General features: G+C 43.4%; 1 protein-coding gene across 4 annotated transcripts in view; it reads left to right on the top strand.

Moving 5' to 3' along the window:
- clip2 (CAP-GLY domain containing linker protein 2) overlaps window positions 1-14,825 on the top strand; it is a 142,390-nt gene that overhangs the window by 104,880 nt on the left and 22,685 nt on the right. For all 4 annotated transcript variants that reach the window (XM_072589418.1, XM_072589421.1, XM_072589419.1 and 1 more), the window contains 4 exons: window positions 2,810-3,724; window positions 9,583-9,640; window positions 9,729-9,812; window positions 10,944-11,100. In XM_072589418.1, the coding sequence (XP_072445519.1) occupies window positions 2,810-3,724; window positions 9,583-9,640; window positions 9,729-9,812; window positions 10,944-11,100 (1,214 nt within the window). The remainder of the gene's footprint in view (window positions 1-2,809; window positions 3,725-9,582; window positions 9,641-9,728; window positions 9,813-10,943; window positions 11,101-14,825) is intronic.

The following is a 14,825-nucleotide window of genomic DNA, read 5'->3' as shown; positions in this document are numbered from 1 at the left end:
CCAGCATTTGTTGTTTTCAGTACACATTCCAGCATCTTGCAGTAATTTGCTCTTACCTGGTAGCAGAGATAGTTGGTCAACTCTCTCTCTCTGGAATGACAGATAGCACTACTGGCATTTATTGCTGGTCAGTGGGTGCTGGTGAGAACGTGCTGGTGAAGGTAATTCCATCATGCCGTTTGGTGGAAAGTACCAAGATTTTAACATAGTGATAATGAATGATGATGTATGTCCAAATCAGGATGGTGTGTAACTTGGAAGAAATACGGTCCCCTTATCTTGCTAAGTGGAAGTGTTGTTTTAGATGTTATAAAGGAAATGTTGCAAAGGGACATTATGATGAACACAATGGGACAGGTAGATATAAGTTGGCAGAAGTTGGAATGAAAGCTCCCTTCAGACATTAAACTATAAATCTGCTCTCATTTGTAAAACGTAAGAATATAAGAACCAGGAGCAGGAGTAGGCTGTCTGGCCCTTCCAGCCTGCTCCGCCATTCAATAAGATCATGGCTGATCTTTTCATGGACTCGCCTCCATTTACCCGCCCTCTCACCGTAACCCTTAATTCCTTTTCTGTTCAAAAAAAACTATCTACCTTTGCCTTAAAAATTATTCAATCAGGTAGCCTCAAATACTTCACTGGGCAGGGAATGCCACAGATTCACAATCCTCTGGGTGAAGAGCTTCCTCCTCAACTCCGTCCTAAATCTGCTTCCCCTTACTTTGAAGCTATGTTCCCTAGTTTTAGTTTCGCCCGCCATAAGATCCCCTCTCATTCTTCTGAATTCCAGTGAATATAATCCCAGTCTACTCAGTGTCCCTCTCCCATTGCAACTCCCACGTCATTTCCTCTGCCCTGGATTTCGAAGCTAATTGGATGCTGCCTGAACTGTGCTCTTCCAGCACCACTAATCCAGAATCTGGTTTCCAGCATCTGCAGTCATTGTTTTTACCTCAGTCTGTCCTCAAGCCAACCCCCTCAACCCCGAAATCAACCTTTTCTGCACCCCCTCTAGAGGCAGTACATCCTTTCTCAAGTAAGGAGACCAAAACTGCACACAGTACTCCAGGTGCTCCTCACCAGCACCCTATACTGCTGCAGCATAACCTCTGTTTTTAAACTCCATCCCTCTCGCAATGAAGGACAGTATTCCATTTGCCTTCTTAATTACCTGCTGAACCTGTAAACCACCTTTTTTGTGAAAATGTTGAAGCATTGATGATGTCCAAAGTGGCAGATGATCAGCTTGCTTATTCTTCCAACGCTTCCCCATTGTTCTCCAAAGGGAAAAATCCAATGAAAATATGAAACAATGCATTAAAAATGGCCAATTATTAAGAGAAAATGGCATAAAAGTTATGGGGAAGAGATTACTTAGATAGATTACTTACAGTGTGGAAACAGGCCCTTCAGCCCAACAAGTCCACACCGACCCGCAACCCACCCAGACCCATTCCCCTACATTTACCCCTTCACCGAACACTATGGGCAATTTAGCATGGCTAATTCACCTAACCTGCACATTTTTGGATTGTGGGAGGAAACCGGAGCACCCGGAGGAAACCCACGCAGACACGAGGAGAATGTGCAAACTCCACACAGAGAGTCGCCTGAGGATGCAGATGTCTGCACGATGTAGTATGAAGTATCAAGTTTATCTGAATAGAACTAAGTGCCACATGTTGAAATTGTCCAGGAAAATTATAGTTTTTACATGCATAAAAATCGAATATAGTCATCATTTTTCTTCAGTCATGGGACGCAGGATTGGCTGGCTAAGCCAGCGTTTAGTATTCACCTCTAATCGGTATGGGTCTAGAGTCATATTTAGGCTAGACCAGGTAGAGATGGCAAATTAGTAATGCATTGGAGTTTTTACAAGAACCATCAGTGGCCTCAATTTGGTTACCTTTTAATTCCAAATTTTTTATTTATTTTAAGTTTCACACACCCATGGTGGGATTTATGTCCCAGGTCACATTAGCTTGGGACTTTGGTCTATTAGTCCAATGACCTTCCCACGACACCATTATCATCTCCCCTCAATCAGTGGACTGTATAACAGTTTCCTGACAGGGGATTGGTGAATCGGACATAGATAATGATAATGAAGTGGGACTACGTTGTTGGAACAAATATCCTTTTGTTACTCCTCTCAAATGCACCCCTTCGCTGACTGAGTGGGAACGAAAAAAAAAAGACTCCTCCATGTCATCATTTTAATGTGAACGGACAGGAATTTATAACCTTAGATTTCCCGAGGTTAGGTCCAGTGTGAAGGTTTTGAGAATGTTTGAGAAATGGCAGTATCATGTAAATGTTGAAAGCAGTGTTGTGCCTTGGTTGGAGTGATTTTCAGCACTTTCCCATCATGGTTCTAACTTCTAATGAGTTCCAATCCCAGTCTACTCAGTCTCTCCTCAAAAGCCAACCCCCTCAACTCCGGAATCAACCTCGTGAACCTCCTCTGCACCCCCTGCAGTGCCAGTACATCCTTTCCCAAGTAAGGACACCACATCTGAGGGTTCCATGAAGCATGGCACAGACTAGGCTTCATATACAAAGCAAATTGACTCGCTGTTATGACACCATGATGTTGTAGGTGTGCTTTTGTTTTGTCAGCCAGACTGAATCTGAACGAAAATTGTATTTCTGCTGCATCTTAAAATTAAAGATATGGAACAGCAACTTTGCAACAAATAATGTAGAGGAGCTATTATGTCCCACTAGCATTCTATTAATAGGAACCATCTGAGCGGCAAATCATTGAGTACTAACTGTGTTTTCTTTGATTTTCTGACTGTAGCTCACGACGGTAGCTGAAAAATCCAGGATTGTCCAGCTGGAGGATGAACTGAATTTGAAGAACAGCGAAATTGAGGAACTGCAGCAGAGATTGAGAAACTCGGACAAATCAGACACACCCGAGCAGAGCCTCAGTCTGCAGTCAGAGGTCTTCAAGCTACGAGAACAGCTGTCAGCGGTCAACAAAGAGCATCAAAATGAGAATGTCTTACTGAAGGAGAAATATGAGGCCAGGTTGCAGGAGTATCAGGAGGAAATGGAAAAGTTGAAGACCACCAATGAGAAGTACTCGCAGGATATCAGTGACCTTCGACAGAAACTGCACCAAGCAACCAAGGAAAACATGGAGATGATGGACAATTGGAAGAACAAACTGGACACTTTAGTATCTGACCATCAGAAGTCTCTAGAGGAACTTAAAGTCTCATTGATTGCAGGTAGTGATGTTCAGAACAGTGAGCTAGTGGAGCTAAGAGCCACCCTAGAAAGCCTGAAGATGGAGCACCAACTCGAATGGGAGAATCTGAAAGCCAAGCACGAGATTGAGATGGCACTGCACATCAAGGAGAAAGAGGACTTCAGAGTTAAGCTGCAGGAAGCCAAATACGAACTGGAAGAGTGCAATGGAAACTGGCGGAACAAGTTTGAGGTTACAACCTGTCAGCACAGGCAAGAGCTCCAGGTGACCATCGATCAGCTCCGAAACGCTGAGCTGAGACTCAGTGAACAGGAGAAGCTTCATGCTGATTACAAAGACCAAGCGCAGGCCATCAGCTTCTTAAAGGAGCAGATAGCTGCAGCTGAGAGAAAAATGACAGACTACGAGGCGCTCCAGAAGTCTGAGATCCAACACAAGCAGGAGTTCAGGAACCTACAGGAGAAGCTTCAGGCACTGGAAGCTCGTCATTCTTCTGAAGTATGAGAATACACACACAAAAAAAACATTAAATATATCTCTGGTCTGTGGTAGTAGGAGAAATAATGTTAGTCTTACTGTGCTCTGGTTAAAATCAACTTCAACAATATAGAACAAAAAAAACTAACAATTTTAATAAGTTGGAAATAATTTGATCATAATTAAATGTTAAATAGGCAATATCATGGGTTTAACTTTATGTGCTATTATATACATTGAGTTTAAGACCAATGTTACTGTTCCATTGAAGGGCAGGAGAATATAATGTATTTACTTATGTGGAATGTAATTTAATGGTTCAATAATTTTGAGCACAGCTGCTGCATATTTGAGTTCTTAATGCTGCAAATCACAGCCAAATACACAGGAGGCAAGGGCCAACAAAACTGTAGGAGGTTTAACCAGGTGTTTTCTAGGGTCTGTCCCATGTCTCAGAAAATGTACACAGTGAGTATTGGAGCCAAGACTCCGCCTTCACTCTGAGGAAGAGTTAACACTTTAGCAGGCAGTGAGAGGACTTTCTGTCCTTGCCCCGGGTGACCGTGTTTGAGGGAGGACATTGGCCAGAGTTCCTATTTCTTATCACAGTCCGATGGAGGTCCCTGTACCAGATTCTGATGGCAATCAGTGATCTAGGATTATACCCCAACAGATAGTGGACAGCTTCACAGGAATTAAGCAATGAATACGCTAGCAGCCCATTTAATATCCAAGTGAGAAAGACAAAGAAGGGGTTTTAATTTTAAACAGAGACATAGGGCCTGGTTATCAGCTGGAAACATAAGTCCTCCCCACTCTGACCTCTCCCACCCACTTCCTTACCTTTCCCGAACCACACCTCCCCCATACCCTCACCTTCCCCCACCCTCACCTCCCCCCACACCCTCCTACATCCCCACCACCCCCATACCCTCACCTTCCCACACCCTCACCTCTCCACACACCCTCCCACATCCTCACATCCCCCATACCCTCACCTCCCCCACCCTCACTCCCCCCAGCACCCTACCACATCCTCACCTCCCCCATACACTCATCTTCCCACATCCTCACCTCACCACACATCCTCCCACATCCCCACCACCCCCATACCCTCACCTTCCCCCACCCTCACTCCCCCACACCTTCTACCCTCACCTCCCCCACTCCCTCCCACATCCCTCACCTTTCCCCACTCTCACTGCTCTACACACCCTCCCATGTCCTCACCACCCCCATACCCTCCCCTTCCACCACCCCTACCTCTCCCCACCCTTTCCCAAATTCTCACCTCCCCCATACCCTCACCTTCCCCCACCCTCACCTCTCCACACCTCCTCCCATACCTCAGCTCTCCCCCTCCTCCACCCCCACTCCCCCATTCCCGTACCCTGGTTGGCTGAAATCCAGGCTACTGCCCCCATGAGGGTAGATGTCCACCTCCAAGAATTCTTGCCCGTTGACAGTGGTGAGCAAGCCAGGCTGGCAGTAAGCCCCTGGGTAAGCAGCCGCGGAGTAGGCCAGGCTGGATGAGTTGATTTGCAAAGGTCTCTCTGGAGCTGGCTAGGTAGGCCTGACGAGGTCAAGGTGGGGTGTTGAGGGGGTGGGGGGGAGAGTGGGGCAACGTTTCCATGCTGATGGGGGGGGGGGGGGGGATCTGCTGTGGGAGACTGTCTGCCCAGCATCAGGGGGGAGCTTGCCTGTGCCCTTCCCCAGAACCCTCAGCCAGCTGCCAGGGTATATCTGGTAGCCTTGATGAGTGACCAAACTCTGCAGGTAAAGTATCAGTGGCAGCAGGAATTGTCCCATGGGTTGGAGGCCTGGCACCTACTGGTATGGCCAAAGTGATTCACAACCTATCAATAGTTGTGATGGTGCAGCCAATTTGCAAATTGTAAGATGCCTTGAGCTGCGAATAAGGCATTTTCAGTCTTGTTGACCAGGAAGATATATGACGTTAATGTCTCACTTGTATCGATTGTCATGAACACACCGTGATGCCTAAGAAAGGGTCTGACCATCAGCTGAATTCCACTGTGGCCTGGACTTGGTTGGCTAAATTGCCAACTCATTCCAGATGCATTGTGGTTCCTGTTTGTTGCAGCCTGCTCTTAATGACATCAGTGCTTGAAAATCATAGCCACCACTTTGCTGCAGTCCCAGGCCAACAGCTCGAGAGCCAAACGTAAAGCATGAGGCTTTTATCAATGTAGCTAGCCTGTGATCCTGCGGTGAAGTGTCATTGTGGATCACACTGCTTACATTTGCAGTGAGCTTTGAACCCAGATCTCAGTGGCCCTTCCCCAAGCCAGCACTGACCTACCAGACAATGGAGAATACCAGCAGCAACTTGGAGGTTCTCCATCAGTTTCAGATTGGAGCAGGAATCTTTGTCCTGGAAATGATAGTACCTTCTGGTTAAGAAAGTTTGAAAGGTCTTGATATAAAGTTGTGAGCTTGGTTGGTGCACAGTGGCACTGAGCTGGGGTTAAACAAGTTTAGGCTTCTTTCAATAGACTGTCTTCCAAGGTGTGCTGCCTAGCCTTGCTGCCTATGCCAGGCTGTGCTGCACATTGAAGATATCACCTGGTGTGATGCCAGCTGCAACATCCTCCCTATTTATGCCAAAGATTCTTGTGGCATTACCCCCAAGCTTTACAACAGTCTGGATGAATGGGTATTTGTCGGGCTATTCTAGCTTTCTTCCCTAACGTTGCCTGAAGACCATGATTATTTGTTCACCATGAGAGCAGAGGAGTACTCTCCGAAACCAAGGGTCTACGTTAAAGTGTTTCAGAATCTTAAAGTTATCTCATTTCCAGGCCTACTTGGTAGGAAGGTCAGAGTGGAGGAGAGGGTATGCATCGTGCAACATGCTGCATTATACACAAAGAAGTATCAACTCACAGGCTATACTTGCCTTCCTGTCCCCTTCACCTATTAACCCTCAGCAAACTAAGACACTGATCTCTTACTTACAATCACCAACTTGGACCCACGTATTTGTTTCATAAGTTTCAGTGCTGCAAAGTCTCTTCTTTTTCAATGAGAAAATGAATGCACTCAATTTTAACACGATTGTTTGATTTGTTTTGGACTGAGCTGGATTCGGAGATGAGGCAGATTTCTTCATGTGGATGGCAAAAGAATGCACAGGCCCAAATCAGTGCAAGGGAAAAGCATGTATTCACATGAAGAAACATTGTCGAGAAGTTGCAACTTGCATACTAACTTTATTAGGCTTCTGGAACTTTCCTTTCTTGATGTCGGTTTCAGATTCTTTCAATGTATCACTGATGCTGCCACTCGTTTTTTTTTATTTAAGCCCCTCACTGTCTTGTCATTAACTGTGGCAGGAGAGGACAAGAAGCACAATGGTGATTCCACACGCTTGCCAATTAACACTGCATGTTATATTGTGTGCATGGCTTTGCTGCAGTGCTCCTGCCTTTGGACAGTTCTGGGGTGCATTGCTGACAGCGTGTTCCTCTTGGTCAGTGTAGCAGTGAGGCTGCCTCATGGTTGAGTGGGGCTGATGGTTTCGCTCGTGCTATACAACAGGCTGCGACCTTGTTTAACTCTGCAGCAGCACTGATGGTGTTATCTCTTGCTTGCTTTTAGAAAACTAACCGTCTTCCTCACTGTAAGGACCTACATGTGCCAGGAACAGTATAGCACACAATGCTGACTATAGAGGACATGCAGGTGGGAATGTGTGCCAAGGTGAGGGGTACTTAATGAGAAATGTATTAATGTTACCTTGTGCTTTCCTTCTTCGGCTTCCACTCCTCCTTGAAGTCACTGCTTTATCTCTATCACGATGGACCTCCCCAGCCCAAGTGTGTAATTGTCACATTATCTACAAGCTGAGAGCTGCTTAATGAAGACAGTTAATGACTTTAATGTACAAACAAGCCTGAAGACTTTAGACATTCTTGACCACAGAGGATGCAGTGATTCAGAGTTCTGTCATTAAGCCTCTTATCATCTCAATGGCTGCCCAGGAACCTAGTCTTCAGGAGGACCAGTTGTTATATCCTGCGTATGAACACGAGTCGTAAATTAGAAGCCTCCTGCAAATAGTTGGATGTGTATCAACAGAGACCTTTACAATTGAATATGCTCCCTCAGACTAGACTGAATGGTTTCCTGCAATCTAGTAACCAAAACACCCAGTATAATTAGGCTGGGGCTCAGGCTCCACATATTACAGCCCTGTGCCCTCCAAGATTCATGGTGCTCCATTGCTTTGGCCATTTGGCTTCTATTGGTGAGTGCGAGAGTGATGCAATCCTGTAGTGCATGCAGACATCCATAATTACTGCCCTCAAAGGATCTGCCAAACAGTCTTCAATAGTCAGAAACACAGGATTGACAACAGTGGAAAGAACTTCCTGCCCTCCCTAATAACTGCGCTGGATGACTTCTTGTGCGCTTTGCTAGGCCTCTGCATTGTTACTGTGAAAATGGGGCCTTGAGGAATATTTGGTGTCCGAGAGAACAACGATCATGTTGCAGGCTTCCTGTGCCAATCGTGAACAGCCTTTATCTGTGGAGGGGGCATCAGGATACACGTTGTCTGATTGGGGCCTACAAACTCTGCCAACCACATGATGGATCCAAAACACCAGGATATCTTGCTTCATTGATTCTTTTTCCAGAATACGACATATTTTTCAAACCGGTATTATCCCTGACAACAAGATTACGATAAAATGTAATTTTACAGCAGTCGAGCAGAGCAATTTTTTCAGTAACCAAATAGAGGAAAGACCAGAGACAACAGGATATTGTCTTTCTCGATGGAAGGTAACATTTGTTGAAAGAACTTCTAAAAAGGATTTGGGATTCCTTCAGAAATTTACTTGGTGAGAGGCTGTCAGACCAGGTACACCTGAGTGAATGATTTCATTTTTTTGGTTCACCTCATTTAACTCTTCTGTCAGGTGTCTTCTGAGCATCAAGATGTGCAATTGCATAAAATATAGATGCTTTATAAAGACTCTTAAGTTGGCTATGTTATGGTTTCAGAAGAAGATTACAGTGTTGAGTTAGAGTATTGCTTCCCATGTACATTACATTCTTCCAATAAACAACTCATAGTTTAGCTGTAAACACCTGGTCTGTCTGCATGATGTTTTCTGATCAATGTATAAACAGAAATCCAGCAGTGCGTCACTTACTGGGTCTAGCTCAGAGGGATGGTGGAGAGTCAGCACTCCATGTTCTTACAGAGCCATGCCTGGCCTTTGCTCATTGGAGTGGGGCTCCTTTGGTGGAAGCATTAGATCTACTCTGGGCATTTACAATAGGATTGATATTCTCTTCAATTTATTCAAGCAGCGATAGCTGAGGTTGTTAAAATGTCAGGTATGTGAATCCCCTTCACCATGACCGTAAAATTACATCGCGAGATATACACCTATTTATGGAAATTAGATCTCACAAACCTTTTCCTGGGATTGTAGTCCTCTGAAGAAATTCAAATCCAAGTGGCTCTTCCTCCACTTTTTGACAGCAGCCATGAGATGGGGTCATAATTAGCAGTATTTTAAGGGTTACTATGTTGCCCACCTAGTGCTGGCTAAAATATATAGGACATGTTGAGAGAAGCAGATGATTCTGGATCTGCAATAAAAGGAGTTGAGGCTGGAACAACTTATTGATGTTGTTCTACTCTGAATGCTTATGGAATTTCTCTGTGGTTCATACCCGTGCTAAATTAATGCAGAGGAATTTCACATGAGTGGCAAGTGTTTGCATGAAGAACACCAGTTGTAATTTCCACTCTATAATCGGGACCGAGTGAGCATTGAGGGAATACTGAGAGTTTGAATCTTGACCATTACACTTCAATAATATTACTGATATGTTTACAGGCCATTGACAGCAATAACATCCTGAAAGAGAAAATGAAGATGAAACAGTCAATAGAAGGTAATTTCCAAAGTAACTTGAAGTTTTACTTGACAATATTTTTATACAACCTATGAGCTCAATTCTTACTTGTTTTGCCACCTTTTAGACTTATTAGACAAACTTGGTAAAAGGGAAAAGGATGTTTCTTCAATGTCTTCACAGATTGAGTTATTAAAGACACAGATTGTCGGTAAGTCAGTTGAAGACAGAAGTCATTTTGTATCACTGTAATGAAAAAATGCAGAGATCTGCTTTCTACATTACGTAAAAAATGAGCAAACTTTGGGAAGGGATGTCTAAAATTTTGATAAAAAGCAATGTGTTCCTCTCTCCTTTTTATGTCATATCCTCCAGTACAGAATGAATGACAATTCATGAAAATGAAGAGATAGAAATATTGAATAAGAGCTCGTTATGCACTCTTTTGTGTGTAGAATATACTTGCTGAACTCATTTAGGTAGAAGCGGCCAGTTTGTTCCTCAAGGCATAGTGGCTCAGTGGTTAGCACTGCTGCCTCACAGTGCCAGGGACCTAGGTTCAATTCTAGCCTTGGGTGGCTGTGTGTGTGGAGTTTGCATGTTCTCCCTGTGTCTGTGTGGGTTTCCTCTGGGGGCTCTGCTTTCCTCCTGTATTCCAAACATGTGAAGGTTAGGTGAATTGGTCATGCAAAATTGTCTTTAGTTTTGCAGGCTAGATGGGTTAGCTATCAGGAAGGCAGGCTGACAGGGATAGAGTGGGTGTGGGCGGGAAGCTCTTCGGAGGACCAGTGTGGATTTGATGGGCTGAATGGCCTGCTTCCACACTGTCAGGATTCTATGATTCACAATAAGTTTGAAGTGATTTCATATTAAAATCCTTTCATGGTCTCGTTATTCTGTGTCTCTGTAATCATCTTCAGCCCTATAACCATCTGAGATCTGTGTTCCTCCTCTTGTGCACCATACATTTCTTTTGCCCAACCATTGATGGTTGTGCGTAAATGGCAACACACTCTTTGATTCACCCAGAACCCACTCCCCAAATCCCCTTAACTCTCCACCTTCCTCTTGCTGCCTTTTAAGATACCACTGCCATATTCCACTGAATACCTGTGGTTGAAATAGAACTTTGCGTTTGGGAATGACCTAGCTGAGCTAGTGGAAAATAATGAAAGATAAGGGAAACTGAAACTGTATTTATTTGCAAACCCTCGATTATAATCAGCTAATAACTTGTCTGGGTTTCGCACGGTGGATTTGACTGGGTGTGTAGTTTCCCAGATATAGAACTTTCTACAATGTCATTCTGTCAGATTAGTAACCACACCTTTTACTTCCGCAGCTCTAGAACACAAGTCAAAATCTTCTGAGAGAAAAGCCGATGCAACAACAAAGGAGAAAGCCAAGCTGGAAATGGAGCTGGAGGCCCTGACCCGTAAATCCCATGATGCTTCAGGACAGCTGGTCATCATTAGTCAAGAGCTGCTGAAGAAGGAACGGTGAGAATTCCCTGTCTTTTAAAGGCTGGAGACGCCATCCTTGAAGTCTGTATGTGGTGGGGAGGGGCAGCAAGTAATCTTAAAAACCAGAGAGGCACGATTGAAAATGGGGCTAGAGAGGCAGACAGCTGTGAGAATTTTTACAAATGTGATTCAGTAACCAGGGAAGGAATAATACATCTGTATCAATACCGGTCCCACTAATTACTCAGCAAAAAGTTGACACCAGATGTCGGAAAATTGTCTTGTGTTTGAGGCAGGTTGTTTTGGCGGATTATAAACAAATGCTATTTTTGGATTCTGTCGAGCAGTTTATATCAACAATGAAGTGAAATGTTGCCTTAGGCTGAACAACGTGGCTTGAAGTTAGACTCATTCTGTGAAGCTGAATTTAAAAGCTGTTTCACCTTCCCTCTGATTGATCTGAACTCTTTAAATAGCTGCACCTACCCTACTCTCACCAATCAAAACAGAGTCCTAAAATCTCTGGCTAGTGTGCTAATTAAACATTACAACTGTGTTGGACCCAACCAAATAATGTGTGATGGCCAACAGTTTTCACACTGTTTATAAACCATTCGCTGTTTTCTTTTATTGTAAGTAATAGCGAAGCAGTTCTTCCAAAGAGCAGCAGCATTTACATCCGCAAACTCAACGCTGGCCTTTAAAACATTGCACCCTGCAAAATGCATCTGGTCCTTGGATATCCTGCGTGATTGTCCCTAAGAAAGGGAAGAGTTAGGTTTGAATTGTTCTGGGTTAGCCACAGGCTGACTGGTCCTGTTCAGTAATTCTTGTGCACACAATCACTCACACAAACATTGGCTATCCCTCTGTTCAAGGCTGATGTCTGTTCAGGGACACGGGTTTACATGTGACTGAACATGTGGCTGCAGACCTTTGACCAGAGTGCCTCTCAGGTAATTGAGCATGCAGTGCAGGATTCAGTCACCCACTTTATAAAGTTCACACTTTAACACACTTTCATTATTACTCCTCAGCTTTGCCATCTCCAGTTTAGATCATAACAATAAAATGGTCTCCAATTTCCAAACATCCGACTTACAAACATTTGTACTTGTGAACACGATTCCATACAGGGGTGTAATTTCAAAGATCTGACATATGAACATTTCCTGTATTTATAGCTGCTGTATGTTGGCCTGCATTGTTTTCCAACTTGTGCACATATCGACTTGCTAATGGACTCAGGAACTGTCACAACCCGGGCACTGCGTGGATGTGTAATGGCACTGGTCTGATTGGTTACAAATGCCCTAAACACCTACCCATTGGGACAGCCTTCTCCTTTCTCTAATCTCTTTGCTATTCCATACCTTTATCCCATCTTCTCTTCTGCCCTGTTTGCCTCTGTTACTTATTGGTTTTCTTGTTCCTTTTTCAGCCAAAGGACTCCCTCTCCCAGGTGTCAACTAATAAACATTTTAATACAGTCAAGAATAGCTTCTTCCCCGCTGTTACCAGACTTTTGAATAGATCTCTTTACTATTAATGTTGATCTCTCTCTCTCTGTACCTTTTCGGCAGCTGTAACACTCTTCTGTTACTCTGATGTATTTGTACAGTGTGATCTGCCTGTGAAGTGTACAAGACAATACTTTTCACTGCACCTCAATAAATCAAATCAAATCAAACACCTACCAAGGTCCCATTTCCGAGAGCCCCTGTGAATGCTAAAATTCACAAATGTGGAGCTCATCAAAACTATGGTTAAAAATATCATGCGATTTTTTTTTTGTACACGGATATTGATTTTTGTTACTTATTTTTTGACGCAGATCTGTGTATTCACGGTTCGGACACGGGATTTACTGTACAGTGTTTTTACTGTTTAAATCAATGCTGCTCAATTTGGCTGGGATCTGCTCAATTAATATGGAACAAGCTCATACCATACTCTATAAACTATTAATATTGATACCAACCAATGAATTATAGCATTTTTCTCCAGGAGAATTTTTTAAAGGTTAATTAAAAATTTAACAAATGCTCTACAAACCCTTTTCTGCAAAATTACTAAGTCTTAGCAGCAAGGTCCCAGAATAATTTGGTTATTTTTGAGATGTTGGCTGAATTCTAATAGTTTCCTAATGGAAGAAAAATCCATTTATTTCATTCCGTTTGCAGTTTATAAGACAACGTTGCAGACAACAAATATCTGACTTTTATTGATGAAATATGCCCTCCCCTCTCATACAAAAATCAATCCCGCTTCAAATAAAAAGATATTAAGAAAGATGATTGGGGATTTATGAGGAACTGGAGGTGGCAGGATTTCAGAATAGAATTCCAGAGCTGAGTGACATAGGGAGGGAATATCCAACAGACTAGATTCCAAGAAATACCAGGATTAGGGAGGGTGTAGAGCTTGTGATGTTATAGGAATTGAGAGGGACGAGATCCTAAAGGTATTTAGAATTAGAATTATGTTTTATTGTCATGTGTACTGCAGTACAAAAGTACAGGAGTACAGTGGAAAGTGTACAATGTTGTCATACGCAGCATCACCTTAGGTATGAACTACCTAGTTAGACATCTTAGGTATTAAAATAGAGAAATAAAGAAAGAAACTAAAAATTCAAGCACTGGGATGAGTATTATGAATTTGATGTGTTTGGTAAGCAGGAGCTCGTGTAGACCACTAGGGAGAACAGCAAGTGGGACATGGTGCATGTTATGACGCAATTGGAAGGACTTCTGCTGAACTGAAGCAAACAGGAAATTCAAAGCCAGTCAACAGTTCATTGGAATGAAGTCCAAAGCCGAAATACACCAATGTATGAACCAAATGACAGTGTTATGGAGGTGAAAGGAGGTCTTGAAGGAGGAAAAGGACATGGGATTGGACATAAAGTTATAGTTAAATAGGGTGACTGAGATGGGTATAGTCTGGATTGACCTATCACATACTAGGAAGGGAGAAGCAATTGGAGATGAGGAAGAGGAAGATGGAGCAGAGGCCAAAGGCAATGACTTGCATTTTTCTTAGATTTAACTGGAGGAAAGTATCTCTTATCCCAAACAAGCTGTTGAATAAGCTATCTGAACATGGAGGCAGTGCACAGTTTGCGAGGTTCTAATGAGGCAAAATTGAATCCATGTGGAACCAAGATTTCTGCTACACTCCGACGAAGTTATAGTAGATGGAGGGACAGAAGGTCTGAGGAACTCTGGGGCACTTGTTTTTCGATGAGATTGTAACATCAAGATCAGAAATAGAAGGGCTGAAGAGTAGATGATTGAAGAACTCCAAAGGACCTCTGTGCAGGGAGCAAAGAGCTGCTCAGATGCTGCAGCTACGATGGGAGAGATAGGAAGGAAACCAGCTGAAGGCAGTTGCACTGAACTGGATAATGGTACAGAGGAATGAAAGGCAAATATTATGATGAGCCATAACAAAGTCAAAAGAGAAAAGGGCATGTCATGAAAGCCTGATTGGATAGAGTGAACCTCAGAGCTGAGAGAAAAATGGGTTCAAATTTGGAAAATAATAATCTTCAAGGAATAAAAACAGACTGGAAATGTTAGTAGAGAGATAAACAGGATTAACCTTCCGGATCGATGGTCTGTGCTGCTGAATGTTCCTGTTTTAATATAAAATTTCCAGTATGTTGCATTCATTCTCTGCACTGGAGCACTGAGGAAAGAAGAGAGCAATAAACAAGAGGCTAGTGTTTCACAAGTACAGAAGGGTTTTGGTCAGGA

The sequence above is a fragment of the Chiloscyllium punctatum genome, chromosome 19 (genome assembly GCF_047496795.1).
Source record: "Chiloscyllium punctatum isolate Juve2018m chromosome 19, sChiPun1.3, whole genome shotgun sequence".
NCBI classification, from domain to species: Eukaryota; Metazoa; Chordata; class Chondrichthyes; order Orectolobiformes; family Hemiscylliidae; genus Chiloscyllium; species Chiloscyllium punctatum.
This window is presented reverse-complemented; position numbering and strand designations above follow the sequence as displayed.